General features: G+C 45.2%; 1 protein-coding gene across 1 annotated transcript in view; it reads left to right on the top strand.

The window, feature by feature from the left end:
• The window catches only part of LOC118117888 (receptor-type tyrosine-protein phosphatase N2), a 238,940-nt gene extending 226,514 nt beyond the window's left edge, over nucleotides 1-12,426 (top strand). The window contains exons 13-18 of the mRNA XM_047342116.1: nucleotides 557-676; nucleotides 860-1,026; nucleotides 3,658-3,711; nucleotides 6,608-6,672; nucleotides 11,025-11,098; nucleotides 11,315-12,426. Coding sequence (XP_047198072.1) covers nucleotides 557-676; nucleotides 860-1,026; nucleotides 3,658-3,711; nucleotides 6,608-6,672; nucleotides 11,025-11,098; nucleotides 11,315-11,386 — 552 coding nt within the window. The 3' untranslated portion in view covers nucleotides 11,387-12,426. The remainder of the gene's footprint in view (nucleotides 1-556; nucleotides 677-859; nucleotides 1,027-3,657; nucleotides 3,712-6,607; nucleotides 6,673-11,024; nucleotides 11,099-11,314) is intronic.
• The last annotated feature ends 674 nt before the right edge of the window (nucleotides 12,427-13,100 follow it).

Raw genomic sequence — 13,100 nt, 5'->3', positions numbered from 1 at the left:
GGATCCTGCTGAGCCGCCCTCGGGCAGAGACACTGAACGCACACACTCCGGCTTCCAAACGTGGATCTGTCTGAGTTCTAGGAAAGAAATAGGAGTTGAAATTAACTTCACGACTTGCTCTCACTCTGTCAGCTGAAGCTAAATTAACTCCGTTCGTCAAAAAAAAAAAGTGCACGGTCACACCCTGAGATGCACGAGGCCAGTGGGCGAAGAGTCGAGCTCTAACTCACAACCCGCCGCAATTAACATCAGTTAGAAGTCGGTCAAGGTGCAGCAGACTGAACGGCAGCTGTATCCATCTTGATTATCTGAACGTGACGATGTGGGAGCGGTGTTGTTTTATGGTTTCCATTAACAGCTGACTGGGGCTGCGAGAGTACGACTGCGAGCAGGAAAAATACGACCGCACGCTGTGGAACGACCCAGCTGGGAGAGGGAACGGCCTCCACAGAAATTACTTTTTATGCCACAACCCTCGACATCGTTGTAGTTGGAAAAGTGCACGTGTTCTTAGATTTCATTTTCCCTCTCACCGAGGCCGTGCTTCTCTTTGCAGATGGTTTGGGAGAATGGCTGCGTGGTCATCGTCATGCTGACGCCTCTCGTCGAGAGCGGGGTGAAGCAGTGCTACCATTACTGGCCCGACGAGGGATCGAACCTGTACCACATCTACGAGGTAAGAAACGTTTTTAAAGTATAATAGCATAGATATCTCCTTCTGTAAGAGGGCATGCATGGAATCTGACATGTCTTTCATTGATTCGATCTGATTCTCCCTAAAAACATTACAATTTATTTACTGAAATTCAAGTTTGAATAAAAGCTCTGTGCGTGTGATTTGCCCTCGCTCCTGTTACAGGTCAACCTCGTGTCCGAACACATCTGGTGCGACGACTTCCTGGTTCGGAGCTTCTACCTGAAGAACATGCAGACCAACGAGACGCGGACCGTCACCCAGTTCCACTTCCTGACCTGGCTCAACCAGAACGTCCCGGAGACCAGCCGCACGCTCCTCGACTTCCGCAGGTAGGGAGCTTCTTCAAAACCCGAGGTGACGGCAACACAACCTGTAGGAGTTGTGCACAGATGTAAATCCCTCACTGGCAGTTCTATCCACGAAACCTTTTCCTTCTGCATAGTGAACCAATCACTGTGGCCCCACCACAGAGATGGTTCCCACATTTATAATGACTTTTCTAAGTAATGTCTACTTTATTGGAGCTTCTTGTTTGAAGAACATAAAGCACCTACTCCTGCTTTTCATGTTGATTGGAAAACGCACTGAGGTTTTCCAAGGCCTTTGGAAGAGAAACCCTCAGAGATAAATACTCTTTGATAAGAGGATTCCTTTCCACTGTGTGTGAGGAAGAATGGTCCCTGTGGTTGGTTTGTTGAAACGACTGGTTAGGAGTAACGCTGTCCTCGCTTAAGTTTGTGTAACTGAAAATCTAATTTAGCTTTAAGACAAGGTAAGAGCAGGACTCATTCCCCAGAGCCAATGAGTGAACTTTGTTGTCCGACACACGCCTGCTGATCTCTAATATGCGTCTGTGTCTAACCTGGGGATTCTGGGAAACTGCGAATTTAATGCAACACGATGAAACCTTCACGGAGCAAAACAGCGCCCCCTGCAGCCACACGCTTTTTTTAAAAGTTGGGCTCCGTGTTCAGAGCGATGAATTGGTTTTTCATGTTGAGAAGAAACAACGTCAAACACAACTGAACGCTGACTATTACCCATGATCCTCTGCTTCCCGAACCAGAAGAGTAACAAATCCACCAAATTCTGATTAGAACTCTTCATGTTTTAAAAGTTTCCTGCTGAATATCATGTGTGTGTTCAGGGGGAGGAGTGGGAATGAAGGAGGAAACTTTCTCCATGTTCACACTCACTTTAATCAAGCTGCTGATTTAGGGTAAAAATCTGTTTCCCAAAGATCTGCAGTCGATTGAGTGAAGAGGCCACGTTCCTCCCCTGAACTCCTGAGTCCTCGCTCGCAGCGTATTAACTTCAAACATCTCACTTCTGCAGGAGCTTTGACTCGTGACCCTGAGATGGCGGCAGAGGAATATCTGTATATCCTGAAACGTCCGAGCATTTTCCAGTCGATGACGGTGTAATTTAAGACGCATTGAGGGAACTCTGCCGAGCGATCCCTTATCTCTGGCGCCTTTTATAGCCGCTCGCCTTCGCCCTCTTTTAAACTGATGTAGTGTATTGCCCATTAGGTGGGAGCCGCCCTGGCTCCTTTCCTCTGATTCACCGTGGACTCTCTCCAGCGATAGACCCCGACTCCGTTTTATGTGTCGGCCCCGGTGTCGCCGTGTTCGCTGGCGCACATCAATTAGGTGAGCAATCAGGAGTGAGGGGTTTGTGGTCACAGCTATTATGAAGGGGTCTGGTGGGCGTCGCCACCCACCATCAGTTGGGAGTTATTGCCTCTGCTCGCCGGGCGTCGGGGTCACGACACGATGAAGGAGGCGCAGAGGGAGAGATTTTTCACTTTTATTACCGAGGACAAAATGCCCCTTTTTTTCTGTGTTGGTCGTTTTTTCCACCTCGATGGTTTCAGGACGGCGGCGGTGGCGGCGGCGGCGGCGGCGGCTCCTTCCTGTTTGTGCTCGTGCCGGCATGTTTTTATGTATTTTATTTTTTTAACCTGACTCACACCTGACTGAGCCGACGCTTTGCTTCCTCGCTCCCTTTCCCCCCCGTTTTACCAGCTAACTTGCGGTTGCCAGTGTCATTTTTGTGATGTTGCAGCTAGTAATATGAGCCCAGTTGCATAGTCACAAAAGTGATCATTGGAGACTGTGACTCTGCAACCAAGGGGCCTCATGGACCCCCTTCACTTTTACTCCTCTTTCACCCCTCCCTTCTCTCCACCTCCTCCATCCCTCTCCTCGCTCCCGCTCCTCGCCGTGCCAGGTGACCTGAGGTGACCTCTCGCCCTTTTTGCTTGCTCATGGTTTGCTCGACTGCCTCCAATCTCCTCCCACCTCCTGCCCCCCCACCCCCACTCCCTTTCTCTCTGTCGCCCTTCTTCTCTCGGTGGCTTTTCTCCCCCACCCTCGATCTGTCGCCTCCTCCTCCTCCTCCTCCTCCTCGTACCCTCCTGTCTGTCTCCGTTCCTGTCTCACTTGATGATTTCTGAAAACGTCCGCACTCAGAAGAGACACTTTCTTTTCATCGCTCGCTTCACGCCTCGCAGGAGTCGTTGGCACCTGACTATCGAGTCTCTCTCATGGGGGGGCGTTCCCTTTGAGCCCCACACCCCTGTATGCAACCCCCCACCCGAACCCCGGTGACCCTCCGCCGACTGTTTCCATGGTGACATCACTATTGACGGTCTGCAGCGAGCTCAGGTTGGGGGGGAGGATGAAAAATGTGTTTGGGCCCAGTTCAGTTTTTGTGATGCCGTGGTTGTCGCTGTGATGCTCTTGGTTCTCAAGCTTAGAAAAATATTTTTGTGATGATCTCAATGTTGTGGGAAAGTCAATTAAAGAGACAGTTTCCTAATAAAACTAAATAAATAAACCTTGAACGAACTGTCCTGTGCACGATGTTCTTTTTTTCAGATTCAACATGTTCTGACTGTGTGTGTTGTTATTACATATTAACACCGGTTTCTTCTTTCTCTTCTGTGCTTTTTACAGGAAAGTTAACAAGTGCTACCGGGGACGCTCGTGTCCTATCATAGTCCACTGCAGGCAAGTACCTGAATGAATAAACCGTTTCTATTCCATTATATCTGTGGATGTCTTCAATGTTATTGATGAGCAAACGAGATAAATAGACAAACAGGTCAGTTGAAGCTGAGGTCTGTTGTGGTTCCCGTCCTCCGATCCGTTCTACCTCCGCTCCGTTTCTCAGCGGCCTCTCTTGTCACTCGTCGCCGTGCAGAGGACGACAAACACTTTAAATGAGAAATTAGCCCGAAAGTTGTGATTTGATTTGACAAACTGTCCGCGGAGGAGGGTAACTTTTAATTAGTCACTTCAAAGTTTGCAGTGTGACGGTCGGAGCCAGTGGGTGAGAAGGAGAGAGGGATAAATAGAAGAAGGCAGCGTTGCAGCAGTTTTATTTGCATATACACAGCGTGTGGGTGTGTGTGTGTGTGGGTGTGTGTGTTTGTGTGTCTGCAGACCCACACCACCTGAGGAAATAACTCAGACCAGTGAGACATAATTAAATCGCTATTTAACAGAAAAATCTGCGACAGTTTTCTGCAGAGACACCCTGCAATGATTGGATTAGTGGAAAAAAATAACTTCCATCCCAGATTGCCGTTCTGTCTGTCTGCTCACTCCACCACTAAGTGATGTATTATTCAATATGGCCTTATGGTTCTTCCAGGATGATGAACCTATACGTCTCTCAGCTAAATTGCGAGTCTGCAGCAGCAGCGTATGAAACTTGTCTTTATGAAGCATCAGCCTCAGCGGCTGGAAACATCCTGAAGTTCTCCACTTAAACTAACTCTGCTCGTTCTGCACTCGCCGGTTTGCAATGGGCCGTTCGCTCGGCCTCGTCATTTTTTGCGCAATCCTGCAAACAAATGGACGGAGGTCGGAACCATAGACTGAAGATGGACGACATAATCGCCCCCTGGTGGGTGGCTGCAGTATAGGTCGTAAACCAAGCCTCCTCCATGTTGGCAAATGAGACATGCAACTCAAAAGTGACTGCTGCACAGACTGTCCAAAAAGTAAGATGGCGGCGGTGAAGAAGCATCGTTCATCTGTATTTACAGTCTCTGGTTTCAATATTAAACACGTCAGTGGAGTTTTTAGCGTCTTTTCATCCGTGCAAGTTTTAAAAAAATCGAATGAGAATAATAATTTTATTTCTGTAGAACATTTCATAGCATATAAAGCAGCTTAACGTGCTTTAGAGGGAAAATGTAGTTACAACAGGACGTTAGAGGATGTTTGAAAATGAAAACCTTGTAAAAACCGAGTGAGTCAAAGGTTCGGTTTGCAGGTTGTTTTCATCTTGCGGCTCATTCCTCTGCACAACCGGCCAATCGTGTCAGAGGACGTCGTAATGAAAGGATCACGAACGCCTCGTGTTCATGCCGTGGAGCTTTCCAGCCGGTCTGCCAAAGCCGAGTGTGCACAGCCATTTATCACCCTAATGCACAGGGAGAGCCGAGCGGCCGATCGGGATGAGAAGTGAGCAAACAGACGAGTGCAGATGCGCAAATTCAATAATCGCACAGTGTTTCGGAGAGAGCGTCTCTTTCTCCTCGCCGGATTTCTGTCTCTTCTTGCCTTTTTTTTCCGTTTCTGTCACACCTTTTTATCCATCTCTCTTTTTCTGCTCTCCATCTTTTTCCTTCCCGTCCTCTGCCCCTCTCTCCTCGTCTCTGGTTTTAAATAGACCGAGGGAAGGCGGCAGACGTCTTTACATGTTTACTCTCGTGCTTCTCTCACACACGCCACGCGTCTTTGATCGTCTTGTAATGATCCTGACGAGGTGCAGCGACACGACTCGTCTCGTCTCATCGCAATAACCCGGAGTAAACGCACACACACACACAGACACACAAACCCGTCTCAGATCAGAGTGATAGTGGTGTCTGTGAAGAATATGCACACACACGGGGGAGGAGGGGTACTACTCAATTACTGTGTGTGTGTGTGTGTGTGTGTGTGTGTGTGTGTGTGTGTGTGGGCTTGCAGAAAATAACCAAGGCCCCAGTGAAAATGAAATATTCACAAAATATGGATGCATGCCAGAACACACACACACACACACACACACACTGGTCCATGAAATAGAGTGGTCGGGGTGAAGACATCAATTTTCAACACTTGAAATAAATCTAGGATAGAAAATGTTCCCTCCACATACTTCACAGAGTCTAATTCATTTTTTTGAATATTTTGTGTCGTTGCTTTTTGAACATTTTTTTCCAGAACAGAAGAACATAGATGCAGAACGTCGGAGCCGTGCAGCATAAGATGATAAATCTTTTTATCTTGAAAGTAATATTTCACTGAAGAAGCACCGGCTGCAAACTTATACTTACGACCAGAGCATATTTAAATGAAAAGAAACTACAGTAAAATCATTTTGCCTCTCTGGGTTTTACAATCTTCCACAATTAGCAACAAGTAATTAATGCAATTAACAGGTTTGCACATATCGCACAGACAACTTCACTCACGTTGATGAGTCCCAGTCGTCGCTGCTACCGAGCGCTGGTCACCTGCTTATTCATATTCCGTTCATATTGAGATATACGAGCCACAGACAGATTTCTGGAATGATTAGATGGATGAATGTTGTATGTAGCCTGGAAATCTGCAGACACATTTGCAAATCTACTCTCAGTTCATCAATCGATTCCTGGTGGTTTATGACATTTGAGATTAGAAGACAATTCAAAAGATCTTCTCACGTCAGCGGCAGCCATCGTGGTTGTTCACGATAATGCTCAGCAACGCCCCAATGCCCCCTGTCAATCATGTCCTAAGGATAATAATTATAAATATGTTATGTTCATGTGTGACATCATCAAACACCGACTCATGGAATTAACGCTCTCTCTCTCTCTCTGTCTCCCCACTCTGTCTCGTTGTCTCTCGCCCGCCCCTGCAGTGATGGTGCAGGACGGTCTGGGACCTACGCCCTGATCGACATGGTCCTCAACAAGATGGCTAAAGGTTTGTGGCCTTTTCTCTTTCTGTGCTCCTCCTCCCACGTGGAGAGGCGTTACCGTGGCAACATGATTTGTCCTCCTCCTCCCTGTCGAGGGTTTGAAAATACAAAGTTTAATGACGGCGTTAAAAATAATGATATCTAATTAGATAATCAAAGTGATGAGCGAGGAACGAATAATCACGAATCTTCCGACTAATACAAAACAACTGTTGCTGTCATTACTACAAACTGCACATCTGTATAATTACAGCTGCGTCATGCAAATAAAGCGAAACTCTTTAAAATCCAAAAAACGGAAACGTGACTTTTATAGTAAAATGGGAGAAATAAAAGATTTAAGAGGTGAAGGAAAAGAGAAAGTAAACTTCTTCCAGCGTTGAAAGTCCACAAGCTGTTTTTAAATCAGTAAATCTTTATTCAAAGTGTCATCGGGACTCAGCGCGACATGAGTGTACGGTAATTACTATAATTAAAGTATGATATAATAAACACAGGGAAGTAATTATGTAGGGGACTGAATATTTTATGGGGCACTGGCAGTTCATGCATAGTATTAAATTAAATGCTTCTCTCTGAGGTTCTGTCTGATTACATTCAATTATGTAGTAATATAAAAGTATGTAGATTGATTTTTTGGGAGGAACGAGTCATTTTTAGTTCCTCGGTTTGTAATGATCACATCTGTTTTAAAACGTGGCACTAATGTGCACTTACAGGAACAAGTTGTAAAAACTTAAAGCTCTTAAAAAGACTGCAGGCTTCTGTTTGATGATAAGATGGGAATAAAGGCTACGTCGATTTTTTAAAATATTGGTCCATGTCCTGTCTGCTAACATTAAGGAGGCGGGGTTTATAAACTTGATTGCAGCCTGCCACCAGGGGGCAAGACGCGTGATTGGTTGAGTTAATTCAGCGATTTATTTCAGCCAATCGATCCCCGCAAAAATCGCACAGAAAAGTGTTTCCCTACTTTAACATTTCAGGTGTTTTGAATTCGCTTATTACTCGTGTTCGCCTCTTCTTCTGAGCTTGGTGTCACTCGATTTATCTAGCCTCATCGGTGTTAGTCTTCTGCAGTACCGCCACCTAGCGGACTGGAGTGGAACAGCTTGTTGTAGCCGTCAGCTGCTGGTTTGAAGACGTCGAAATGGAAATTAAGATTAAAGTGTTTATCAGTAAAAAATAAAATAATTAAAAAATGGTAGACTTCTTTGTAGAGGATTTGATCACAGCTGTGTCCTTGTCCGAGATTTTGCACGTGTGTGTGTGTGTGTGTCTTTTTATTTCTTTGTAAGTTTGTGTGTGTGTGTGTGTGTGTGTGTGTGTGTGTGTGTGTGTGTGTGTGTGTGTGTGAAGTGTCCCATGGTGGTGGTGCTGCTGTAGCAGAACGAGCTCCTGGGTCTTTAATTCCAGATCAAAGGGGTCTGTCGGGCATCAGGGGCCTTTTCCCAGGCCGTCACACTGTGCTCAGGGGCCACGGGGCCTCCTCCTCAGCACCCAGGGGCCCGTGAGGAAGAGGAGGAGAGGGGCGGCTGAGGCTGGATCCCAAAATTTACTGAGACGAGAGTTTTTTTCTTTTTTACATCATCTCACCCGGCTCCGAAATGAGGCAAGCGTCTGCAGAAACAAAATGGAAACTGACACACGACAGAAACATGGGTAATGATGCACAGCAGGGGGGGACCGAGCGCAGACGTAAACAGCTGATGGAGGCAGGAAGGAACAAACATTTAGTTTGTCAACTAAAAGAGAAGAGCGAGGAAGAGTTTTAAGCTGTTTGATTTTCAGTGCAGCTGGAAACGCTGGTGTCATTAAGCAGCTCGGTCGTAGTCGAAGGGTTCGATGGTTTTATGTTAACCAGTGGGAAAACAGCATGGAACCAGACTGAGGTCAATATTTATTCTGGTTTGTTTGTAGAATCAAAGTGGATTTGATCTCTGACTTAATGCAACGGTGATCGTTTCTTACTGAAAGTGTAAAAGTGGGTGAAGCTGTGTTTACTATATCGATTTATCATATTGAATGTGTCCAGATCAGTGGGTCATGGACTCGAGTCCCATAAGTCTGAGTCAAACACCACACTTCACACGACGGGACTCGAAAGCATCTTCGTCTTTCAAACTCAAATATAAAAAAAATGTAGAAATTTGCCCCGAAGTTGAACGAAGCTCGTCCGGAGACATTTTACAACCGATTCAGAAAGTGATGATGACGACTTTTACAAACTGCAGATAAAGTTTTTCCTCCTCATCCACTGTTTCCAGACGAGCCTCATTTTGTGTCTTTTGTCAATTTATATAATGTCAGTTTTTAGCTCGGTGAGTAACTAGAATCATGAGATTTCTCCCCTCGGTCCAGAGAAGCTCGAGGGCCACAGGGCCACGTCCTCCATCCTGATCAAAGACTCCTTCCTCTTCCTCCTTCTCTTCTTCTCCTCCTTTTTTTCTTCGTCTCTGACACAGAATCACCCCCCCCCCTCCTCCTCTCTCTCTTCATTCCCACTCTTCTCACAACGAATGAATTGTAAATTCGTCCGAGGATCGTTGGCGGTGTCGAGGAGGTATTTCTGTGGTTCTCACGTTTTCTTGAGGTCTTTTTGTTTCACTTCTTCACTCCCCCAATTCCCCTCACAGCTTCACCTCCACCACCGCCCGCCACCTTTCTCTTCATCTTAAGAACTGAATGAAACCCATCGAGTGCCGGGGAGCTTTTCAGCATCCCTCTGTTTCTTTTTTCCCTCCCGAGTCCAGCTGCTGAGCTCGGCCCTCGGCTTTCGCGGGTCTTTCTCGACCTCCTCGAGAGCCCCGTCTTTCTTCTTTATCTCTCCTCTTTCTCCTCCTACACCCCCCACCCCCACAGTCCTCCTCCTCGACCTCCACCCTGAAGCAAGGGTCCATGCAAAGGAGGGAAGCTCAAAATGAGGCTGAGGTTTTTATGCCATTCCTCCTTTTTTCATGTATCTAGCATTTTTTTGCAAGGAAGTGTTTTTCTTTTCTTTTTTTTTAATGCCGTCCATTTTGAGGTTTATTAGAAGCGGCACAATAGCCCTCGGCTTGTTAAGCCCCCTCCCCTCTAAATAAAAAAAAAAAAGAAACGAAAGCAGTGAGTAGTGCGCTGCAGCGTTTCTGGCTTGAAGGGAATCTATTGTGTTTCTAAAAAAAAGCAAGAAAGCTCAAAAACCTGTGAAACATGAAGAGAAAATGGTGTAAATGAGCAGTTCTCCCACCGTTCAGTTCCCTCCTCACTCAGGCCCTGACAAGACGCGTTATTGTGTCACCACAAGAAGAAAGTAAAGAAAATTCTTGTGCTTTTTGTTTCCTCTGAGTTTGGAAAGAGGAGGAGGAGGAGTCGGGAGGGAAATGGGCAGAAAAACAAGGAATTAGATGTTTTTTCTTTTTTCGTTTTCTTTGTGCGTTTAATCGTTGCTCCCGCCTCCTTCTCCCGAATCTTTTCCCAGCAGGTTTTAAATGACTTCTTTTCCCCACAACCACGAGTTTCCATCGCCCGTGAAAAAAAAGGTTGATTTGAGCTCTGAAGGAGAATGAATTAGATAAAGATACTAAAAATAGAATATTAATATATATGGTTACGAAGAGAAATGTCTTAGCAACTTAAAATTAACAGAAAACACAAGTCACATTACAGTTTCACAGTTTTATGTCTTCACCCCCTTCATCTGTTTGTTTGTTCGTTACTTTATTTATGAGCAAGATTATGCAAACATTTGCAAACATTTCCTGGAAAGAGGTTTTGGTGTGGATCCAGATCAGGGGGCGGATCCAGGAGTTTGTTTCCCACTTCCTTTAACATCTTAGTGATTTCTCAGGGAATCATTTATGGATCTTCATAAAAAATATATGAGTGTGTGTAATTTAGTGCAGCTTGATTGATTGAAGGGACGGTTGTTACAGCGGAGGTTTACTAAAATAGATTATGATTATTGTTACTAAAAAGAACTTGATCTTGGTCAGAAACTCACAAACAGACGAGTGATGAGCTCTGCAGGGTCAAACTCGAGAGTTTCTTCTCTCACTTTATCTTTTTTCATCCTGACAACAAAACACCACCACCTAGCTGTTTGTAGTGTGTGTGTCTGTGTGTGTGTGTCTCTGTGTGTGTGTCTGTGTGTGTTTGCTTGTGCAAAGAGGATGAATGTAATCGGCTTTTGCTGTTCTAAAGGGAGTCTGTATAAAACACCAGATTGACAGATGTTAGCTGGATTATCTGGAACGGGTTTTGAGCGCTGGCCAACACCATCTTATATATGTGCTCTCTCTCTGTGTGTGTGTGTGTGTGTGTGTGTGTGTGTGTGTGTGTGTGTGTGTGTGTGTGTGTGTGTGTGTGTGTCCGACAGGTGCCAAGGAGATTGATATTGCAGCGACTCTGGAGCACCTGCGGGACCAGAGGCCAGGAATGGTTCAGACCAAGGTAACACACACCTGAGACAAAAACAAAAAAACAATTAATTTAACTGTAATATTATCATTTTTAAGTTTTTGCTGACGCATAACTCACCACAGAGTCAGGAGGCACTTTTACAAGATGAATATATTCTAAATGACTGCACATAAAGAACCGCCGTCGGTTCTTGTCACTTTCTTGAACTCCCTTCTCCTTCGTCTCCCTTTCTTCTTCTCACCACAGGATCAGTTTGAGTTTGCGCTGACGGCTGTGGCGGAGGAGGTGAACGCCATTCTGAAAGCTCTTCCGCAGTAGGAAGGAGCACCTCCTTCTGACGCCCCCCGTACTCCTCTTCTCCTCCCCCTGTCCTACCTGGAGGAGGGTCCCTGTTATTCCGTTTTGTGTCCTCCTCCGATTCTTTCCATCCCCTTGTTTCTTCTCATATTTGTCATCTCAGTCTCACCGCTCCTCCCCCTTTTCTCCTCCATTCGGCCCTTCGCTCCTGCAGCCAATCTCCATCTCTCGCCTTTCGTCCCATCTCCTCCCCTCCTGTTGTCTCCTCCTCTCCTTCCATCTTGGGTGAGGAGTCAGTCCTGTACATAGGTGTAGACCTTCCTTCTCCTGTAACGATCCACGCAGCCTGTTTTCCAAAGTGACGTTTCACAGCTTTTAAACACATTTTGATAGATTGGTAAAACAAAGATGTTCCTCTATGTTCTTCTAAGAGTATATTTATATAGTTTCTGATTATTAGATGAGCATTGACCTGACGGGCGTCAGTTGGGTAAAGCTAGGTCGGCAGTTAGCATCCGGAGCTACAATCTGAAACACAACATGTTGACGATTGGTTTCCTAAAATCAAAATGCATCAAGTCCAAATGGAATAAATCAATTGATGTGAATTTAAAATATATTTACCCGAATATTTGCCGAAGTGCTTTAGCGAACTGACGCCGCAGATTGGTCGTAGATTCGAGTGAGTGTACGATGTTGATCATCATTCGTGTTTTAGTGCCATGCTTTATTTTCTAAATCAGTTTTCATTCAATATGCTGCAGTGTCTCCCCCCCCCCATCGGCCCTGAGACAAAACACGAGTGGCTTTATTTTTTCGTAAAAATTAAGTGGTGAAACATTATAATGCATCCCATTTATTTTGAAAATAAAATACGATGCTCCGATTGGAAACGAGATGAAAACAGCATGGATATAATTATTTTTTGTTTTTTGACGTGTAATTCTTATCATCCGAGTAGTAGCAATATTGTGGTTTCTTCAACATGAGTCGTCACCGATATTGTGGCTTGTCAGTGAAGTAACACTAATGTCTGCCTTAATAAAAACACAATAGACAAACTGGTAAATGTGTTTAGCAACCGGGAAACGAGGCTTGTGCGTTAAAGCCTCATTTTTAAAATGGTCTGACTCCGGTGGATTAGAAGTTCACTGCACTTCAACAAATCACTTCAGCAGCAGTGATATTGTGTATTTTCAACCGTCTCTATGTGATCCTCTACCAACTGGAATGAGGCCGTTATAAAATTACGTGTTTCCGAACTTGTACTTTCACGATAAAAGGGGATAGTTCTGCCTCTATGTAGCATTAACGGATGACGTGTACGTACATTGTAGCTGAAACTGTATTGCATTGAAAACTAGTTTGCGGTTTTTCCCAAAATCATCTTGCAACAAACTGGAGCCTCTTTCTGCTTCTCACTCACAACCACCAGTTTGTATGTGGTTTCTTTAAGATTCACACAGCACAATTAAAATCCTCCGCATCAATACTCGGATAACTATTTATTGGACGCTGATGACGACGTGTGGAATGCGAGCATCAGCCTCGCCATGAGCCAAGATGGATGACGTGTCTCTGCTTCCCTCGCTGAACACAAGTGAAGCAAACTTGACAGAAACCATCTTTGAGAAGAAAAATATTTGATGCATACGTATATATTCACGGGGTTTGGCCGATGTCCCATCAGCAAACATGGAGGAGGCAGCGTTGAGAGGCGATCAAGGCGCTGTGT

Source organism: Hippoglossus stenolepis, chromosome 11 (genome assembly GCF_022539355.2).
Source record: "Hippoglossus stenolepis isolate QCI-W04-F060 chromosome 11, HSTE1.2, whole genome shotgun sequence".
In the NCBI taxonomy this organism is placed as follows: Eukaryota; Metazoa; Chordata; class Actinopteri; order Pleuronectiformes; family Pleuronectidae; genus Hippoglossus; species Hippoglossus stenolepis.
The sequence above is the reverse complement of the archived record's forward strand: the minus strand, read 5'-3'. Positions and strand labels throughout refer to the sequence as shown.